The sequence below is a fragment of the Apteryx mantelli genome, chromosome 30 (assembly GCF_036417845.1).
Source record: "Apteryx mantelli isolate bAptMan1 chromosome 30, bAptMan1.hap1, whole genome shotgun sequence".
NCBI lineage: Eukaryota > Metazoa > Chordata > Aves > Apterygiformes > Apterygidae > Apteryx > Apteryx mantelli.
Genome location: NC_090007.1, coordinates 5369634 through 5385519, shown reverse-complemented (window position 1 = coordinate 5385519; position 15886 = coordinate 5369634). Strand labels below are relative to the sequence as shown.

The following is a 15886-nucleotide window of genomic DNA, read 5'->3' as shown; positions in this document are numbered from 1 at the left end:
GAACATTTCAAAACACCTGCAGCTCTTTCCACCGAGAAAGGGATCACCGCCCTCCCGCAGAAACGGCAGACGAGACCCCTCTGCAAAGCACATTCACTATCTCAAGTGCTTTTCCCTAAGGCCTGTCTCCCCTGGGAAAGAGGAGCCAGGAAGCGAACGGTGCTGTTGGAAATGATTTTTAAAAAAGGCACAACCCTTGAGACGAAAAAGGCAATACTGACTTTTCACTTCCGTAAAGCTTTAGGATCCAAGGTGGTGGTGGTGGGGGAAACAAGCTCGGCACATCCCCACCCCTGCTAACACTGCGTCGGAGAACAACGTATTGGCACTCAACACTGTAGCGGGCCACCGGGACGGTCAGCAGCCTTCTCTGGAGACACAGGGGCTCAGGGGCTGACGACATCAAGGAAAGAAAGGAGGCTGCCAAAATCTGATATGCTCCGATAAGCAGTTCTGACAGTGGTGGACAAAAACAGAAAGCGCACAGCCGCTGGGAAAACAGTGGAATTCCGAGTTTTGCCTCGGCTTTTCTCCGCAGAAATCCCATCGGCTTCCTGGCGAGTCTTCCCTGAATGAGTTTGGTCCATGTTCTCCCCTAGGAGATCTTTTAAACAAAAGCATGAATATCTACCGCCATCGCTAATAAAGCTGCTCATTTAGTTTACGGGGTGCAATTAGGGAGTTGACGGTTTTGGCTTTATGCTCGGCAATGGTATAAGCTGCTGGAGGATGTGGTTGTACGCGTGAGAAATCAATGCGGAGTGGGGAAAGAACTTGGCGATTTAGCCCTTTGTCAGCAGAAATTGGGGCTGCCTCGTAGCAGGTTTTTTCCCTTGGAGCTTTTGGCATTTGTTGCAGGAGGAGCAGGAACAGGGACTGAAAAATCATCTGCGGAGCCTGGCGGGCGAATTTCTCGAGCGAGCCAGCCAGCCACGGGCTATCGCAGCAGGGGAAGGAGCTGGCATCATTCCCCTGACAAAACCATCCCTTCTTCTCCTTCTGAGCCTCCCAAGCTTGGAGCAGTGGGTCCAGACCAGACCGCAACTTCCCAGGCAAGGAATAAGGATCTTTCACTTCCCCCTGCCCCAAAAGGCAGTTTCTCCCCTTAAAAAGCCCCCAGGTATTGCTGAATAGAGGATAAACCCCAAAATACCAGTACCAAAGAGCTCCTCGAGGGAAAAACCTGGGTCCAACTCGACCTGCAGAAGAGGCAAGGACAGCGCTCCTCATGGGACCCGCTGCAGGAAGAGAGGACATGGTGGCAGGGTTGGCTCTAGGCTGGGAGGAGGAAAGGCCACAAAAGCTACTCTGGGATGCCAAGATCACAGGAAAGATTTTCAAAGGTCTCTAAAAAGCTAAGTGCAACAGTCTGGATCCCCAAGAACCGCTGCTTGCGACGACACGCGAGGGAGCAGCGTGCGTCCTCCTGAGCCCCGAGCTGATGCACCAACACAGCTCGAGGCAGCAGCCAGGAGGTGAGATTTGGCCACAATCACAAGGGCAAAGCTCCTCTCTTAGAGAAACCCTCAAGACCTGAAAAAAAACACATGAGGTGGGCAGACCTGCCAAATCTGCTCCGAAACATGGTGCGGTCGGCCAGCCAGAGCAGGGAGGGGGCGGCTTGGCCGAGCAGCCTTGGCTGGACTTGCCTTTGGGCAAAGAGCTCACCAGAGGGCATGGAGACCCTGCAAAGCTTCTCCTGGCTGCGTTGGGACTCCTTCCCTTCACACCATCCTCCTCCACAAAGAGATCCAGTGCTGGATCTCCCTCCTTGGCATGCAACTGGGTCTTGCTGCGCCAGGCGAGAAGGACTAAAGCAGAGCTTCTGCCTCGGGTCCAGCCAGGAGCAGAAAGCCGCCCCCACCAGTCTGGCTCACCCCTATCTGGACAAGTCTGCGTTGCCCTTTCTTCATCCCATGTTTTTGCCTTGTGTGTGTGTAAAAATAAAGACCAGAAATGGACAGTGCGAGCCAGGACCTCAGGGAGGTCCGGCTGCAGGTCCCCGCGCATTGTGCTGCGAGCGTGGGGTGCGTGCTCTGCCGGGGTTCGTGCACTTCGGGGAGGTGTCGGTACCTTACTACTTACAGGAGCATCTCCTCTCCCAAGTGGAGATTTCACATTCATTTCACTGGTATGGCAAAGTCAGGTTGCTTTTCCTTCAAGGTGCTTTACATTCAAGAACTATTGCAATCCACAGCGAGGAAACGGGGCCTGGGAGCTACCCCAGCTCCACAGGTTCTCTTGGGTTTGATTATTTGATTTAAATAAACTGCCCCAAACATCTGAAGTTTAGTTCGTCTCCAAACTTTGGGAACTAGAAGGGAGCTGGCCGCCCCGAGCCTTAGCTCTCCTGCGGGTCACTGTACTGAAGCTCTGAATTGAAAACCTCCTTATAGAGGGGAGGGAAGTTCATAGCGGTCTCTGGATGCAGGAGCCGGAAAAACTCCAACTTGTCCAAGTGCAGATTGCAAATCGTCTTCATCAAGGGCAGCTTGGAAACCATCTGCAGGGAAAGAAGAAGATGGAGCCAGTGAAAACTCATTTCCTTGTCAGTCCCGCTTGGCACTGGTACAGCCCATCCTTTGGAGACATGGGAGTGGATTTGGGGGGCTCCAGTGGCCACAACCGCTTTGTTTTGGATCATCTCACTGTCACTGCACAGCACCAGTGGCTGCAGCTCTGGGGACTGGAGTGCCTGGGCAGCAATGGACATTTCCCTAGATTTAGGCAGCCTGGGCATGGATATCTCCACCTGCATGGTCTAGACCCCTCCTATAATCCATGGAGATGCTCAGTGCTTGGAAGGAGAAACTCTCCTCCTCCTCCAACAGGTCCTAAGGATCACCAAGACATGCCTGTGCGTGGAGAACAAGCTCTGGTAGAGCTACCTGCATCATGCATGGCTAAGATGAAAGCCACCCCACAACTTGTCCACCAGCTCAGCTTCAGAGGTGTCCCCATCCCCAGCTTGAGCCAGGCATACAAAGACCCTGCTCCTGCCCTGGCCGGGTTCCCCGCACCGCTCGCACCCAGCACTGTTACCTTTGAGAGTTTGTCCTCAGCGGAGTGTTTCTTCTGGATCTCGTGCTGCAGGGCTATGTAGATCTTGTCCTGGAGCTTCTGCACCTTCTTGGACTCTGTCAGCCAAGGGCGATCTAGGGGGAGACCGGCCATGGCCCAGTCAGTGCTACAAAGGGGATCTCCATCTGGCATGGCACATTGCACATCACTCTCTTAACAGACCTTCCCGCTCTTCAGTACATTTTTGGGGACGACTGATCAACCCCGCACGCCCTCTGCACCGCCTGACATCTCCCCAGTCCCAGCCCTGGTGTCGGGACGCTGAGACCTCCAGCACCAGGTGGGTTTTAAGGTTCCCTGGACTTTCCTAGCTCCTCTCCTGTCCGTGCCCTCAACCCTTTCCTGAGTGATGTTCAGGCACCTCCCCAGTGGACGGCATGGAGCCCACAGCCGAAGGTCCTGCACCTGCTGAGGAGTCTGGGCAAGACCTAGATGCATTTTCCTCACCCTCCTTCCCCGGCAATGACTTAGACCTTCTGCTGAGGAAGTTCTCCCCACTGAGATTTAAGGGTGGCCTCTTCCCAGACACCCACCCGCGGCCAGAACCAGGGCTCAGGGCATTGTGGCAGCAGCATGCCACCCGTGTCCCCCACGTCCCCACTCACCTGGGGAGAGCAGGACGGCGGCCGTGAAGAGGGCGAGCTCTTCGTCTGACAGCTGGAGCCGGCACAGGTTCCTCCCCAGCTCGAAGACAGCGCTGATGAGGTCGTCGCAGCCTAACGGGGGGCACAGGGGAGAGGTGCACGTCAAGGCTCTGCATGGCCATGTTCCCCCCCCCCCCCCCACCCACTGGGCGATGCCAGTGACACCCAGGGCTCCTAGACTAGATGGGAAACGTGGGTTGTCCCCAGGCATGGAGATGCTGTGGTGCAGCAGAAACCGAGCTGCAAAGCCCATCCCCTCCCCATCTGGGCGTCAAAAGGAGAGGAAAGCCCCCAAGGAGAGGGACCGAAGCAACCCTTACCGAGCGACTTGAACATCTGCACGCCGCCGTACTTGCCCTCGAAGAGCACCGTGTTGTTCAAGGGGTTGAACGCGCGGATCATGCGGATGAGAAGCACCTCCAGGCACCCTGGAGTAGCACAGGGACAGTGGATGGGGAGGTGAGGATGGGGCGGAGGGCATTTCCATGGTCCCGGGACCAAAGAGAAGAAAGAAAAAAGCCCCCAGTGCAAGTTGGAAGTCCAAATTGTTGATTCCCAAGAGCAAAACATTTGGTGAAATAAATCCAATTTGAGGTTTGTTTGTTTTTTTTCCCCCCAGGTTTCCAGTTGCGACCACAATATTTTGCCAAGCGGAAATATTATCCAGGCATTTAGCATCCAGAAACGGAGGGTGATCGATGTCACGGTGGAGCACCAAGGGAGGAGAGAGGGTGAAAACAAAAACAAAAACAAAAAAAGACACAGAAGGAAGAAATTGGTTAAACTCTGGCACAGCAGGAACAGCCAGCCCTGGGCTGGGGGTACGGCGCTGTGCCAGGATGGGGACACGCGGGGACAAGCGTGTGGCACCCGGGCAGGGGCATGGCCAGGGTGCCCCCCTGCCCCCCTGCTTTGCTCCTATAAAAACCGCAGCTGAAAAAAAATCCCCGTTTCTGCAATGTTTTCCTTCCAAGGGTCTCAGGGCTTTAAGGAAAACGTCACGTCTCGCAGAGGTTTCCCAGGAAAACTTCCGTGCCATTGCAAAAGCACTTTCCGCTATTGGGAAAACCCATGCTTAAAAAGATCAATTGCAACAACCTTCAGCTCCCCCCAGGACCGGGGAAGGCAGCGAGGCAGGACTCGACGCGTTATTACCCCGAGCCCTGCCCCAAACCTCGCACCTCTTGGGGGGAACGTCAAAACATTTTCCTTCTTTTCTCTGTATTTTTCCCCTTTTTCTGCTCAGGGAAGAGGACGAGCATCGAAAACGGCTTTTTTCTCCCCCCGCCCTGGGAACAACGCCAGTTTTCAAGGGGATTTGCAAACCTCCCTTGGCGTGGGAATGCTGTTCACCCACGTGGGGGTTTTACCAAAACCCATTTTGGTCCTGCTTTCCGGGTGACGTTGGGTTGAGGATGAGCATGGAGAAAAGGCCAATCTCCATATCCCTCTCTATACCGGGGCATCCGCGGGGGACAGCGATGGGGACGGCGGGGCGCCCGGCTCTTACCGGCTTTGAGGAGGATGATTTGGTCGTTCTGGCAGAGCTCCATGAAGCCGTCGATGCGCTTGGCGAACTCCACCACGTACTGGATGGCGTTGGAGATCTGCAGCGAGCACTGCTGCCACATGGCCTCGCAGCTCTGCAAGCACGGTGGGATTGTCACCCTGGGCTCCCCGGTCCCCCCCTGCCACCTCGGGCCCCCTGTCTGCCCCATCTCCCCATTGCATGGAGCTGGCAAGGGGCTAGGGGATGTTCTCCAGTGCTGTGCCACCCATGGGGACGTGGCACGTCGCCCATGAAACTCCCCCCACCAGCCCGAACAGCGGGTTTTTGTGGCATCCCAAAGCACCAAGGACCCCTCATCCTCCTCGCCTTCATCCCTGCCCGCGGCGCTGCCTCGGCTCGGCACCGGGAGCCATGCCAGGGCCCTGTGCGTCCCCGCAGAGGGACGGAGGGTGGCCCTCGCCGAGGGCCGTGGCGGCGGCTCTCACCTTGCTCTGCAAGGCGCGGATCTCCTCCGGGGAGTACAGCGTCCACGCCAGCCGCTTGAGCTCCTCCGTCGTGTACTGGCACGTCTCCAGGTGGGACTTGACCACGTTCTGGGCGATTCGGTCTGCAAGGCGAGAGCAGCGGCCGGTGGCAGCGGGCCGCCGAGCTGCGGGGCCGGCGCCAGCCCTGCTCGCCCGACGCCGTCCCCCCGGCCTGGGTGGCCCCTGCTGTCCCCAAGGGCTGCGGGGACCCAGGACTGGAGGGGTCAGTGGGAGAACGGGGTTCCCGCGGGGCGTAACGGGGATCTGAGGCCAGCGGGGATGAGTAGAGGGGCAGCTCTGCACAGCCACCGCTGCACCGAGCTGCCTCGGAGCTCAGCCCGGAGGAGGGGAAGAACCGGAGGCCGCCCCGGTCGGCTTGATCGCGGGCCGCGACTGCACCCGGCGCCGCGCTCGAGCGTGAGCCCGTCCGGCCGCTCACCGATCTCGAGGACGGAGATGTCGGTGGCCAGCTGGCCACCCTCGAGCGCGCTGTGCGCCAGGAGAGCCGGCTCGAGCATCAGCTCGTAGAGGGACTCCTGCTTGATGAGCGCCGCCTCGGCCACGTCCAGGCTGGACGGGTCGGGCGAGGGCTGCGCCGAGGCCAGCAGGTCGAGGTTGTAGTAGGCGCTGCCGCCATCCGGGGTGAGGGGGAAGTCGAAGAGGAGCCCGTCCGACAGGGCGGAGATGTCGTCCAGGTCGGAGAGGCCGCTGCTCACGCTGGTGGTGTAGACGCGGCTCAGCGCTTCCGGCTCATCCTTGGGCACGCCGCCCTGCTCCTGGCTCTGCTGGTGCTTCTGCACCTCGGCGTACAGGCTGTCCCGCTGCTTCTTGGACATGCGGCCGAATTTCACCGCTGCCCGGGGATGGGGGAGGCAAAAGCAGCCGGATTAGGGGAGCTTTGCCCCGGTGAACCCGGAGTGGTGGCAACCCACTCGGCATGGGCCGCGGGAACCGCCAGGTCCCGGCTTGGGGGAGCTCCTCGTTCGGGGGTTTATAAGCCCGGATGGGTGCAACCCCCCCCCTCCACTCCCCTGCAGCAATTCTGGGTCAAACCGAGCAGAATCGATTTCAATTTTTCTATAGGAAACGCAAAAGCTCTCGTTTAACCCCTTCAGAACTGCTTCCGTACAGCTTTAAGCTCACCGTGTTTTGATGGGAACGGTTCGCAGGCTTTTATTCCAAAACACCCAAATCGGAACATTTCCAAACGCCCCAAAACGAAACGTTTGAGGTCTCCAGACATTTTTTTTTTAACCCGACCTTTCCAGGGCCAAAACCAGTCACAGAGCAAATCCCATCTCGAGAAAGACCTTGCTATTCCCAAAACACCTGTTTCCCCCCTTTCCTCCTGCTCCAAAGCAGAAGCGGCTCCGGCAACCGGCGTCGCTCAGTGGGGGGGGACCCCGATGCCACCACTCACCGTCCCGCGACATGCCCAGCGCCAGGCATTTCTGCAGGCGGCAGTGCTGGCAGCGGTTGCGGTTGGTGCGGTCGATGAGGCAGTTTCGCTGCCGCGAGCAGGAGTAGCTGGCGTTGTTCTGCTGGCTCCTCCGGAAAAAACCCTGCGAGGAACGGTGGGGGGGGTGTTTTTTTTTTTTTAGGGAGCCCGGCAGAGCCGGGGGGGATCCCCGCGGCAGCCTCGTCCCGCCGAGCCCCGCTCACCTTGCAGCCTTCGCACGTGATGACGCCGTAGTGAATCCCCGACGACTTGTCGCCGCAGATCTTGCAGGGGATCACCTCGATTTGGGCTGCGGAAAGGGGGGGGACGCACAAAACGGGGGAAAACGAGGCAGTTAGCGATGGTTTCCGCCGAAGGACCCAAGCAGAAGGGCCTGGCGGTGCTGAGCCCCGCGCGCCGGCGACCCAAGTGCAAATTTACCCCCAAAACAACCCTTTTCGGGGCATAAAAGCAACAGGATCCCCCGCATTTGTGCCCCATCCCACGCCGAATCCGTTTGCAGGATCGGCCCCCTCTTTTCCCACCGGGCACGTGTGTTTTGGGGGGGCCGGGGAGCGGGAGGAGAGTGGGTGCCCCCACTTAAAAACCCGGGAGCGATACGGCGGCTCCGGGTCCCGGCTCCCTTCCCCCAGCAGTGCCGCAAATCCGCTTCCCCGGCTGTGCTGAGCCGCTAAGAGGCTTCGGCCTCCTCCTTTCCCGGCTGCCCGGGATGAAGGCCGGGCTGGCTCTGCCCTCCTCCTCCTCCTCCGTACGTGCCGCCGAGCATCTCCGCACCCTCTAATCTGGCCGCAGGGTTTAAGATCTCCAGGGCCTGGGCAAATCCCCGGCTCGGGTAATTCCCTTCTGCCCGGACAGCCGCTCCTGTTTGCTGAAGGCATTTCGGAAGAGGTCCATGCTGGCTGCCCTCCGCACGGTGCTCCGGCACTGGCACAGGGCTCCCCAGGGTGCCCAGCCTGGCCGCTGCCGCCCGCGGGAATCTGGGGTTTCCCAGCCGTTGCCTCCGTCACCTGGTGACCGTTTCGGATGGGCTCGCTCGGCACGAGCGGCTTTTGCTCACCGACTCCAAGCACTCTGGCCGGATCCTGCTCCCAGTCCCCTGGGTGACTCCAGGGCTCGGATACGGACAGGGAAAGAGGGTCCAGGAGCCACTGAGCTCCCTCCCCTCTCCCGGAGCCCAGTCCCGTGTGCACATTATATTCCCATCATATTCCCACTCATTATATTCCCATTCCCATTATAATCCAAAGCCATGGAGGGGCCAGGCCCCTGTGTAAGGGCACAGCCATCCTGCCGGGCATGGAAAGAGGAGGCCGGGATGGCAGGGAAGTGCACGGGACGGGGCGTTTGCAATAAAAGCACCGTGCAAGACGACGGAGAGCCGTTCCTCTCCCATTGCCCGGCCAAAGCCCCCGCGGGCTCCTCCGGCCTCGGTGCCCATCCGGGGCAGCCGGAGGCGGGTGCCGGCGCTGGAGCCGGAGCCGCCCCCGGCAGGAAGCCGCGCTCCTTATGCAACATAATTGCAGCCGCCGGGAATGCCGGGGTGATGCATCCTCCGACGTCACCTCGCCCTGCCGCCCGCAGCCCGATACTCCCTTCCCCCAGCAATTACCCGCCGCACGCGCCCGGCGCCTGCCCAGCAAATCCGCCCGGATCAGCGCCGCCCGCCGAGCCGCTCGCGCCCCAGCCGGGCTGCTGGCGGTTCCAAAGGCGCCTGCCGAGCCAGCCGCTGCCCCGCGACCGGAGTCCAAGGCTGCAGCCGAGCCGCGGTCAACCGCGGTGCCGTCTCCCGGCACGTCCTCCCCGAAAACCCCTCCAGCCCCTTGGAAAGCCGCTGGTTGGGAGCGGGAGCAGCACCCGGGGAGCATCCCCGGACGCCCGGCAGGGTCGTTTCGCCCAGGGCACCGGGGACGAGATGCCCACGTGTCCAGCCGGCAATACCCTCGGAGAAGCGGGCTGTTGGGCAGAGTTAAGGTTATTTAGGGAAACGCGCTCCCGGCCTTGGTGTTTTGGAGCTGGGCATTAACTTGCACCATTCAAAAGGCTGTAAAGCAAGAAAAAAAAGGAAAGCAAGCCTGTGACTGATTATTTCCATTATTTCCATGCCTCTTCAGGCTCTAATTGGGAATATTGCACCCCGGTAATAAGTATGTGCTAACGAAGAGCACCTGACAGTCTAATAAGAGCTCGGCCCCAGTGACTGACGTGGAGATACAGCCTTAACTCCGGCTTTAGGGCAATTAAAGCCGAGAACAGCTTTTAATTGCTGCTCTGGGCGTAACTTCGCGCTGAATCACGGCGAGGGCTCGGCACGGCCGCGGGAAACCGGCACCGGGCTCCGGCCGGCGCCTCTCCGAAAGGCAAAACCGGGGTCGTTCCCTTGCCCAAGCGCATCTCGGCCCCGAATCGCCGCACGCTCGGGTGCCTCCTTCCAGCCCCGGCGTCCCCCAGGCGCCAGGGTCAGGGGCGAGGAGCTGCGGCGCAGGGACCCTCCCGGCCCCAGCCAGGGCTGAGCTCGTCCCCTGCCTCAGTTTCCCCGCGGTGCGGCGCCACCGGACGCTGGAAAAAGGCTTTGCGCGGCAGCGCGTGTGGGGGAAGCGGAAAAACCTCCCACCGGGGAAAGAGCGAAGGAGGGGGGGGAAAAAAAAAAAGCCAAAGGGCTCAAAGGGCTGAAAAGAAATAAACAAAGCAGCGCGGGCGGCAATTAAAAAGTCCTCGCCACGGTATTTGCTCTCCTCCCACTGTAAACACGGCTCGCCCGACGCCCGGCCCGCTGGCGGCGGCCGCGGCGCTTATATAAGCGGCACGCGGGGGCCCGAGCGCGCCGGCCGTCATCGGCGCCGCGGCCCGGCGCTCGGCCCCGCGCTCCTGCCCTACTGACACACTTTCCGCTCCGATATCGCTTAACGCCGGCCTTGCGTAACCAACGCCGGCCGCTCCGGCCCCGTTAACCCTTCCCGCAGCCCCGGGAAGGGTCCGTGCCGCCGGCTGCGGTGGGGGGGGGTTCAGTCCCCATCGCGGCGATGCCCCGAGCTGCCCGGGTCATTCCCGAAATCGCGGCAGGCGCTTGCTCGCGGTCCCTCCGGGCCCGGCTTGCCCCCGCGTCCCTTCTTCCCGCGCCGAGGAGGGGGCTGGCAGCCCCCAGCGGCAGCTCTTCCCAAACGGGCTGCGGCGGGCAGGCGGCTCGCCGGGTTTCGGCGCAGCGGGAGCCGCCCCGCGCGGGGACGGGCTTGGCACCCATCCGATGCCATCCTCGCCTCCTTTTCCTCCTCCTCCCCCCCGGGCCAATGTCCCTGCTCTCAGCCCGAATCCGGGCAGGCTCCTCGGGCGCCTGCCGGGCTCCCGGCGGCCGCTCGCCCTGGCTCTCCCTCGCGGTGGCGGCGCTCCATAAATCTCAGCGCCCCACTCGGACCAGAAAGTTCCCGCGGCCCTGCCGACATCCCAGCTCTCCCTTAGCGCTCCCCATCCCGGGGAACCGGGGTTAACTAAATCCGACGGCGTTTCCCGGCACGGGGTAATTCCCAGGCATCCTGAAATCAGGCTCCGGGTGGCCGGCGCGGGTGGGAGACGCGGGGCGCGCTGGGGGCTAGCGGCTCCGGGCGAGAGGAGCGAGGATCCCACGTTCGGGCCGGCGCGAGAAGCATTTCGCCACCTGGGCGCTCGGCTTTGGCGCATCTTCGCAAAGCGCTCGGAGCTTCTCCGAGGGCAGCGCGAAGGTTTGGGTAGCCAGAAGCATCCGGGATGTCGATGCCAGAGGCAAACGGGGCATCCCGGGCTGCACGGGAACCTCGGGCAGGTCCAAACCCGTCGCGCCGGGAACGGGACCTTCACTGGCCGAAGCGGAGCTCGCGCCAGGGCACGGCCGGGCGCAACGGCTCCCAGGGTCTCGGTCCCCGTAGCCGTCCCTATGCCGGCGGCAAGACCCGGGCAGGCGGCTCCCTTGGGCGCGTTGGCTCATTATCCGGCAGCCCTGCTGGGAAAGTAGGTCTGCGCCCCACGCGGCGCCTGCGGATCGATGGCGCCGGATGGGGCATCTCCGGGCAGGGGAAGCGAGGGGTAATTAGCGGCGGAGCTGCCTTGCTGCCCGGCCAAGGGCACCGCGATGCTCCGTCACCGCGATGCTCCGTCACCGCCATCCGCTGCAGCCACACTCCGCGCGAGAGGCGCGACCAGGAGAGGAGCGGGCGAGAGGAGAATCGGTCTGGTCCACACGGGGATGCGAATGCAGCTTCCCCGCTCCATCCCCGCATCCCGCCTCCACCACGAGCGACGGCTTCCCTAGCTTCCCCGCTCCCAACATTTAATTTAAGGACGTTTGCAGTCCCACGAGCCGCCGTGGGCCGGAAGGATGCGGCAGCCCTGGGAGCCAAATCCGCAGGCTCCAGACATGGCCGACAGCCGGGAGCAGCCCCGGCTGCGGGATGAGAAACGTCAGCCCTTGCTAGCGGCTCCGGTCGTGCCGCTCCGCGGCGAGCCGGCCTAATTAGCCTTGATTAGGTTTCAGTAAGGCAGCCGCCGGCCTCCGGGTATGGCTGTCATCGGAAAGAAAAATAAAAGGGAATTATCAGCCGGCCAGATCTGCTGCTCGCTCGGCCTCTAAACGCCCCGCGGCTCCGCACAAGGGCCGCTGCGCCCAAAGCAGCACCCCAGGGCGCCCGCGGCGGGTGCCCAGCGCCCTCCCGCGCCCCGGGCATCTCCCTGCCGATGCCAAACTTTGGACGGTGCCGCCGGCGGATCTCCCCACACCCGGAGCCGCTCATCGCAGCTGCGCCATTTGCTCCGGCGCCGCGCCGGCTCGGTTAATTCCTAACCGGCCGAGGCCGCTTGAGGACGGCGGCGCTCGGCACCGGCTAACTCGGCGGCTCCGGGTGCGCGCTCCGAACTCGCTGGGCAAAGTTCGGGCTCGGGGACGCGAGGTTAATGACGAAGGCGCTGCGCCGCGCTCCGGCACGGCTGATTGAGCCGCTCGGCAAGGAAAACACGAGTTATGCAACTCAGCCGAGCTCCGACCCGGGCTGCGCCGTCGCGCAGGGCAGCCGGGCTCTTGGCAGAGATTTCCTTGGAAATTTTCAGCCCTGGGCGCTGCCCGGCTGCAAGCGGCCGAAGCCAGAATCGGGCTGGAGGAAAGGGGGGGGATCAGGGGGTTGCCGGCTGCATCCGCTCCCAGAGGCGTTTGCTGGCTGCTCCTCGGCAGGGTTTAAGGGCTAAGCCGGGAAGCATAAAGCTAAATCGGGGAGGGGGGAATTATCTCCGCGGGGACTAAATAGAGGCCCTGAGAGCTGCTCCGCTCGCTACATCCAATAAACGCCGTGCGGTTGAGCCGTTAACGGCACTTTAAATAGCCTCCGCCAAGTTCGACGGGAAGCGCGCTACCGCGGGGGAGCGGGATGCACTGGGGCTCCCGTGGGCACGCAACGTCCTCCCGGCCGGGCCGTGGGGACGAATGTCTCCCCCGCGAGGGACGCGCGGAGGTCGGCGCTTTCTGCCTCCGCACGGGCTGCTCCCCGGGGTTATCGGGGTCTCATCCAGCCCCGGGGCACCCCGAGCCCCACGATCGCTCCCGGCTGGTCCCTGGGGCTGGGGGAGGATGTCTTGGGGACAGTGGGATTGAGGGGACGAAGGCGAAGGCTTGGAAAACGGAGGAAAACGCCGTTCTCGGGTTGCCTGTCGCCGTAGGGGATTTAAGGATCCAAGGGGAAAGTGGGAGTGTCGGAATCGCAAGTCGGTCGGGCACTTTCCCCCACGGCTCGGTGCTAAGGGCACGGCTGGACTCTGAAACCCGGGGCATCAGTCCGTGGAGAGGCGTGTGCCCGCGGACCGGCGTTCGGCACGGCCGCGGCCGCGCGCCCGGATCCGCCTTGCTGCCGGCACCCGGCTGCCGCGCGAGCCCGCAAGACGGGCACCGAGTGCGGGAACGACTTCCCACGGGAACGGCCCGGCGGGGGCTCGCGCGAGCGACCGCTGCACCAGCATCCCAAACACCGGCGCTGCCACGCGCATCCCTTCGGGAATCTTGCGGCTCTCTCCTTCCACCCTGGCGGGCGGACGGGGCCTCCTCGCCCGCGCCAGCGTCCGCGCACCCGTCTAAACGGGAGCGGAAGCTCCTCCTCCGCCCTTTCTGATTTTCCAATGACAGATCTAGGTCACTAGGACAACTCGGCACGGCTGCCAAGCCGACCGCACGCTCGCCGCCACGCCGCTTGCAAAACAAGCGGCCGGCAGGGCTCTAAACCCGAGAGGATTACACAAGGCGAACCTCCGCGCCCGGGGGGGGGCGAGCCGAGCGCTAACCGGACCCGCCGGGGCGGAGCGGGAAAGCGGCCCCCGGGAAAGCGAACTCGGAGCGAATCGATTCGGCGTCGCCAGCCGGCGCTCGGGGTTCGGTTGGCGACGGCGGAACCGCGGGGAAAAAAAAATACACTCCCGGGGGGGTAAAACGCCACCACCGCGGGCGCCGACCGGTTATTTGGCCTTCGATTAAAGCCGGCACGGGACAGAGCCACCAGCAATGCAGGATTAAAAAAGAGGCAAACTTCGCCTAGCTGCTAATTAAGCTCAGCGTCGAGCCGGGCACTGGTTAGGCGAGCGCTACGCAAGAGCCAGGTGTCGTTATTAATTAGCAGGGCGTTAATGCTTCGCTCCCTATTAATAAAGGCGATACCTGGGGACGTCGCGCGGAGGCGAGGGAGAGGCGGTGGGCTCCACCGCTCCTCGCCCTGCCCCAGCCGTCGCCGTCACCGTTACACAAGCGCGGGGCGAACGCGGCCGCAGCCCCCCCCGCGGCAGCGAGAAAAACCAGGGCGCCGCGCGCGCCGAGGAGCTCCAGCCCGGAGACGTATATCCATATAGGCGCTGGCACATATAGATAGACATGCGCACAGACACGCTAGAACTTCAAACAACTCCTCGAGCAGATGCCAGGGGAGCCGAAACGCTCAGGCAAGGCGAAAAACTCAAAACCGTTTTAAAGGGGGGGAAAAAAAAACCCCAAAAACCCTAATCGTGTAATGTCACGGTCACACTCCGAGCGGCTCCAATGCGGAAGGGCGCACCGAAAGCCACTGCGTCACCGGGACCAGCGTCGGTGCCCGCCGTCTCCATCTCGCAGGACCGTTCCCACGCCCCCCCCCCCAATTTGTCACCTTCGATAAAAAAAAACGGGATAAAACTAGGAACCGTGTTTAACGACAGATATTCGGGCAAAACTAACTGACTAAATAAAAGAACGAATCACGCAGGCAGTGGGTTTGGAGCGGCTCGCACACGATCACCTGGACCAGTCGGAGAAGAGCAGCCTGACATTACGGCTCGGGCTCTGTCTCCTTTCCCTGCAGGAAACAACTTGCTCCGAAAGTGGCTCCCTCCTTCCCTCCTCCTTCCCTCCCCAAAGCCGCCCGCAAATCCGCAACCACCACCGCGGGGGGGGGGGGGGGAAGGAAAGGAAAGAAAAAAAAGAATCAAATCGTAGAGGGAGCAATATATTGAAAAGGAGATTAAGGGGTTTAGGGCGAGGAAAAGCTTAAGTGGGGTCTAAGCCGGCATCGAAAACGCAGCAGAATAAACGCGGATTTGATTCCCGATGAGGAAGGGAGCCGGAGAGGAGCGAGAGCGGGGCAGACAGGGGGTGTCCCTGTGCCCCCCCCCCGGCGGGGCAGCTGTCGGGGTGCCCCTGTCCCCCCCCTGCAAGGGAGGTGTCCTCCTGTCCCCCCTGCCGGGACAACTTTCGCAGCGGGCAGAGCCCCGGCGCTCACCTCGCATCGTGGCTGGCGGCGATCAGCACCGCGCCGGGGAGCTCATGGGAGCGGGCGGCGGCGTCCGGCAGCGGGTGGCCCCGGTCGCGGTCCCGGTCGCGGTCGCGGTCCCGGCAGCGCCGCGGCCCCGGAGCGCAGCGCAGCGCAGCAGGACGCGCCGGCGGCGGCGGCGGCGGCGGCGGGCGGCGGCGGCACCGGGAGGCACCGGGCAGCACCGGGAGGCACCGGGCGGCTCTGGCACCTGCCCCTCCGCGGCGCCGCTGACCCACTTCTGCCCGAACATGTGGCCGTTCACATGACGAGCCCGCCGCCGGCCCCGCCCCCCCAAATCGGTTTCACTCCAAGCTCCGCCTCCTCCCCTTCCTCCCCCCCCCATCCTCCTCCTCCTCCTCCCCCGCCGCCACCTCCCGGGTGCCCGGTCGGGCCCTGCCCTGGCTTCGTGCGGCCGCCGGGCTCGAACCCGCGCACGGGGCGCTCGGCGCTGCACAGGGGGCACCGGCGCTGCCCGCGGGGTGCTCGGCGCTGCACAAGGGGGGAACAGGCGCTGCCTGCGGGGTGCTCGGCGCTGCACAAGGGGGGAACAGGCGCTGCCTGCGGGGTGCTCGGCGCTGCACGAGGGGGGGACCGGGCACTGCCTGCGGGGTGCTCGGCGCTGCACAAGGGGGGAACAGGCGCTGCCCGCAGGGTGCTTGGCGCTTCGCGCTGGGTGCTGCACCCTGGGCGCTCGGCCCCGCAGGCAGCCTGCCAGGCGCCGCACACAGGGTGCTCAGCACCGGTGCCGCTCGCGGGGTGCAAGGCGCCGTGCGTTAGGCCTACGGGGCGCCGGGCGCAGGCCGCGAGGCGCCGCTCGCTTGCCCGGTGCCGCCCGCCCGTGGGAGGGCCGTGGCACCCGCCGCCGTCCCAGCGCGCCTCGCCCAGGC

The 15886-nt window shown here is 63.0% G+C and overlaps 1 protein-coding gene across 1 annotated transcript; it reads right to left on the bottom strand.

Moving 5' to 3' along the window:
* Positions 1-2206: 2206 nt before the first annotated feature.
* LOC106491274 (nuclear receptor ROR-beta-like) lies at positions 2207-14973 on the bottom strand. Its single transcript, XM_067313091.1, has 10 exons — positions 14967-14973; positions 7422-7507; positions 7180-7321; positions 6199-6612; positions 5721-5842; positions 5236-5368; positions 4046-4153; positions 3687-3797; positions 3043-3155; positions 2207-2503 (listed from the first exon to the last, which is right to left on the bottom strand). Exons 1-10 carry the CDS (start codon positions 14971-14973, stop codon positions 2342-2344), a joined length of 1398 nt encoding a protein of 465 aa, XP_067169192.1. The 3' UTR covers positions 2207-2341.
* Positions 14974-15886: the final 913 nt, after the last annotated feature.

Excerpts from the sequence above, each read along its gene's own strand:
- LOC106491274 (XM_067313091.1), bottom strand. Across the intron at positions 5,369-5,720 it reads TCCGCGCCTTGCAGAGCAAG|AGCTGCGAGGCCATGTGGCA; the intron begins GTGAGAGCCGCC and ends CCGTGCTTGCAG. Across the intron at positions 4,154-5,235 it reads AATCATCCTCCTCAAAGCCG|GGTGCCTGGAGGTGCTTCTC; the intron begins GTAAGAGCCGGG and ends GTGCTACTCCAG.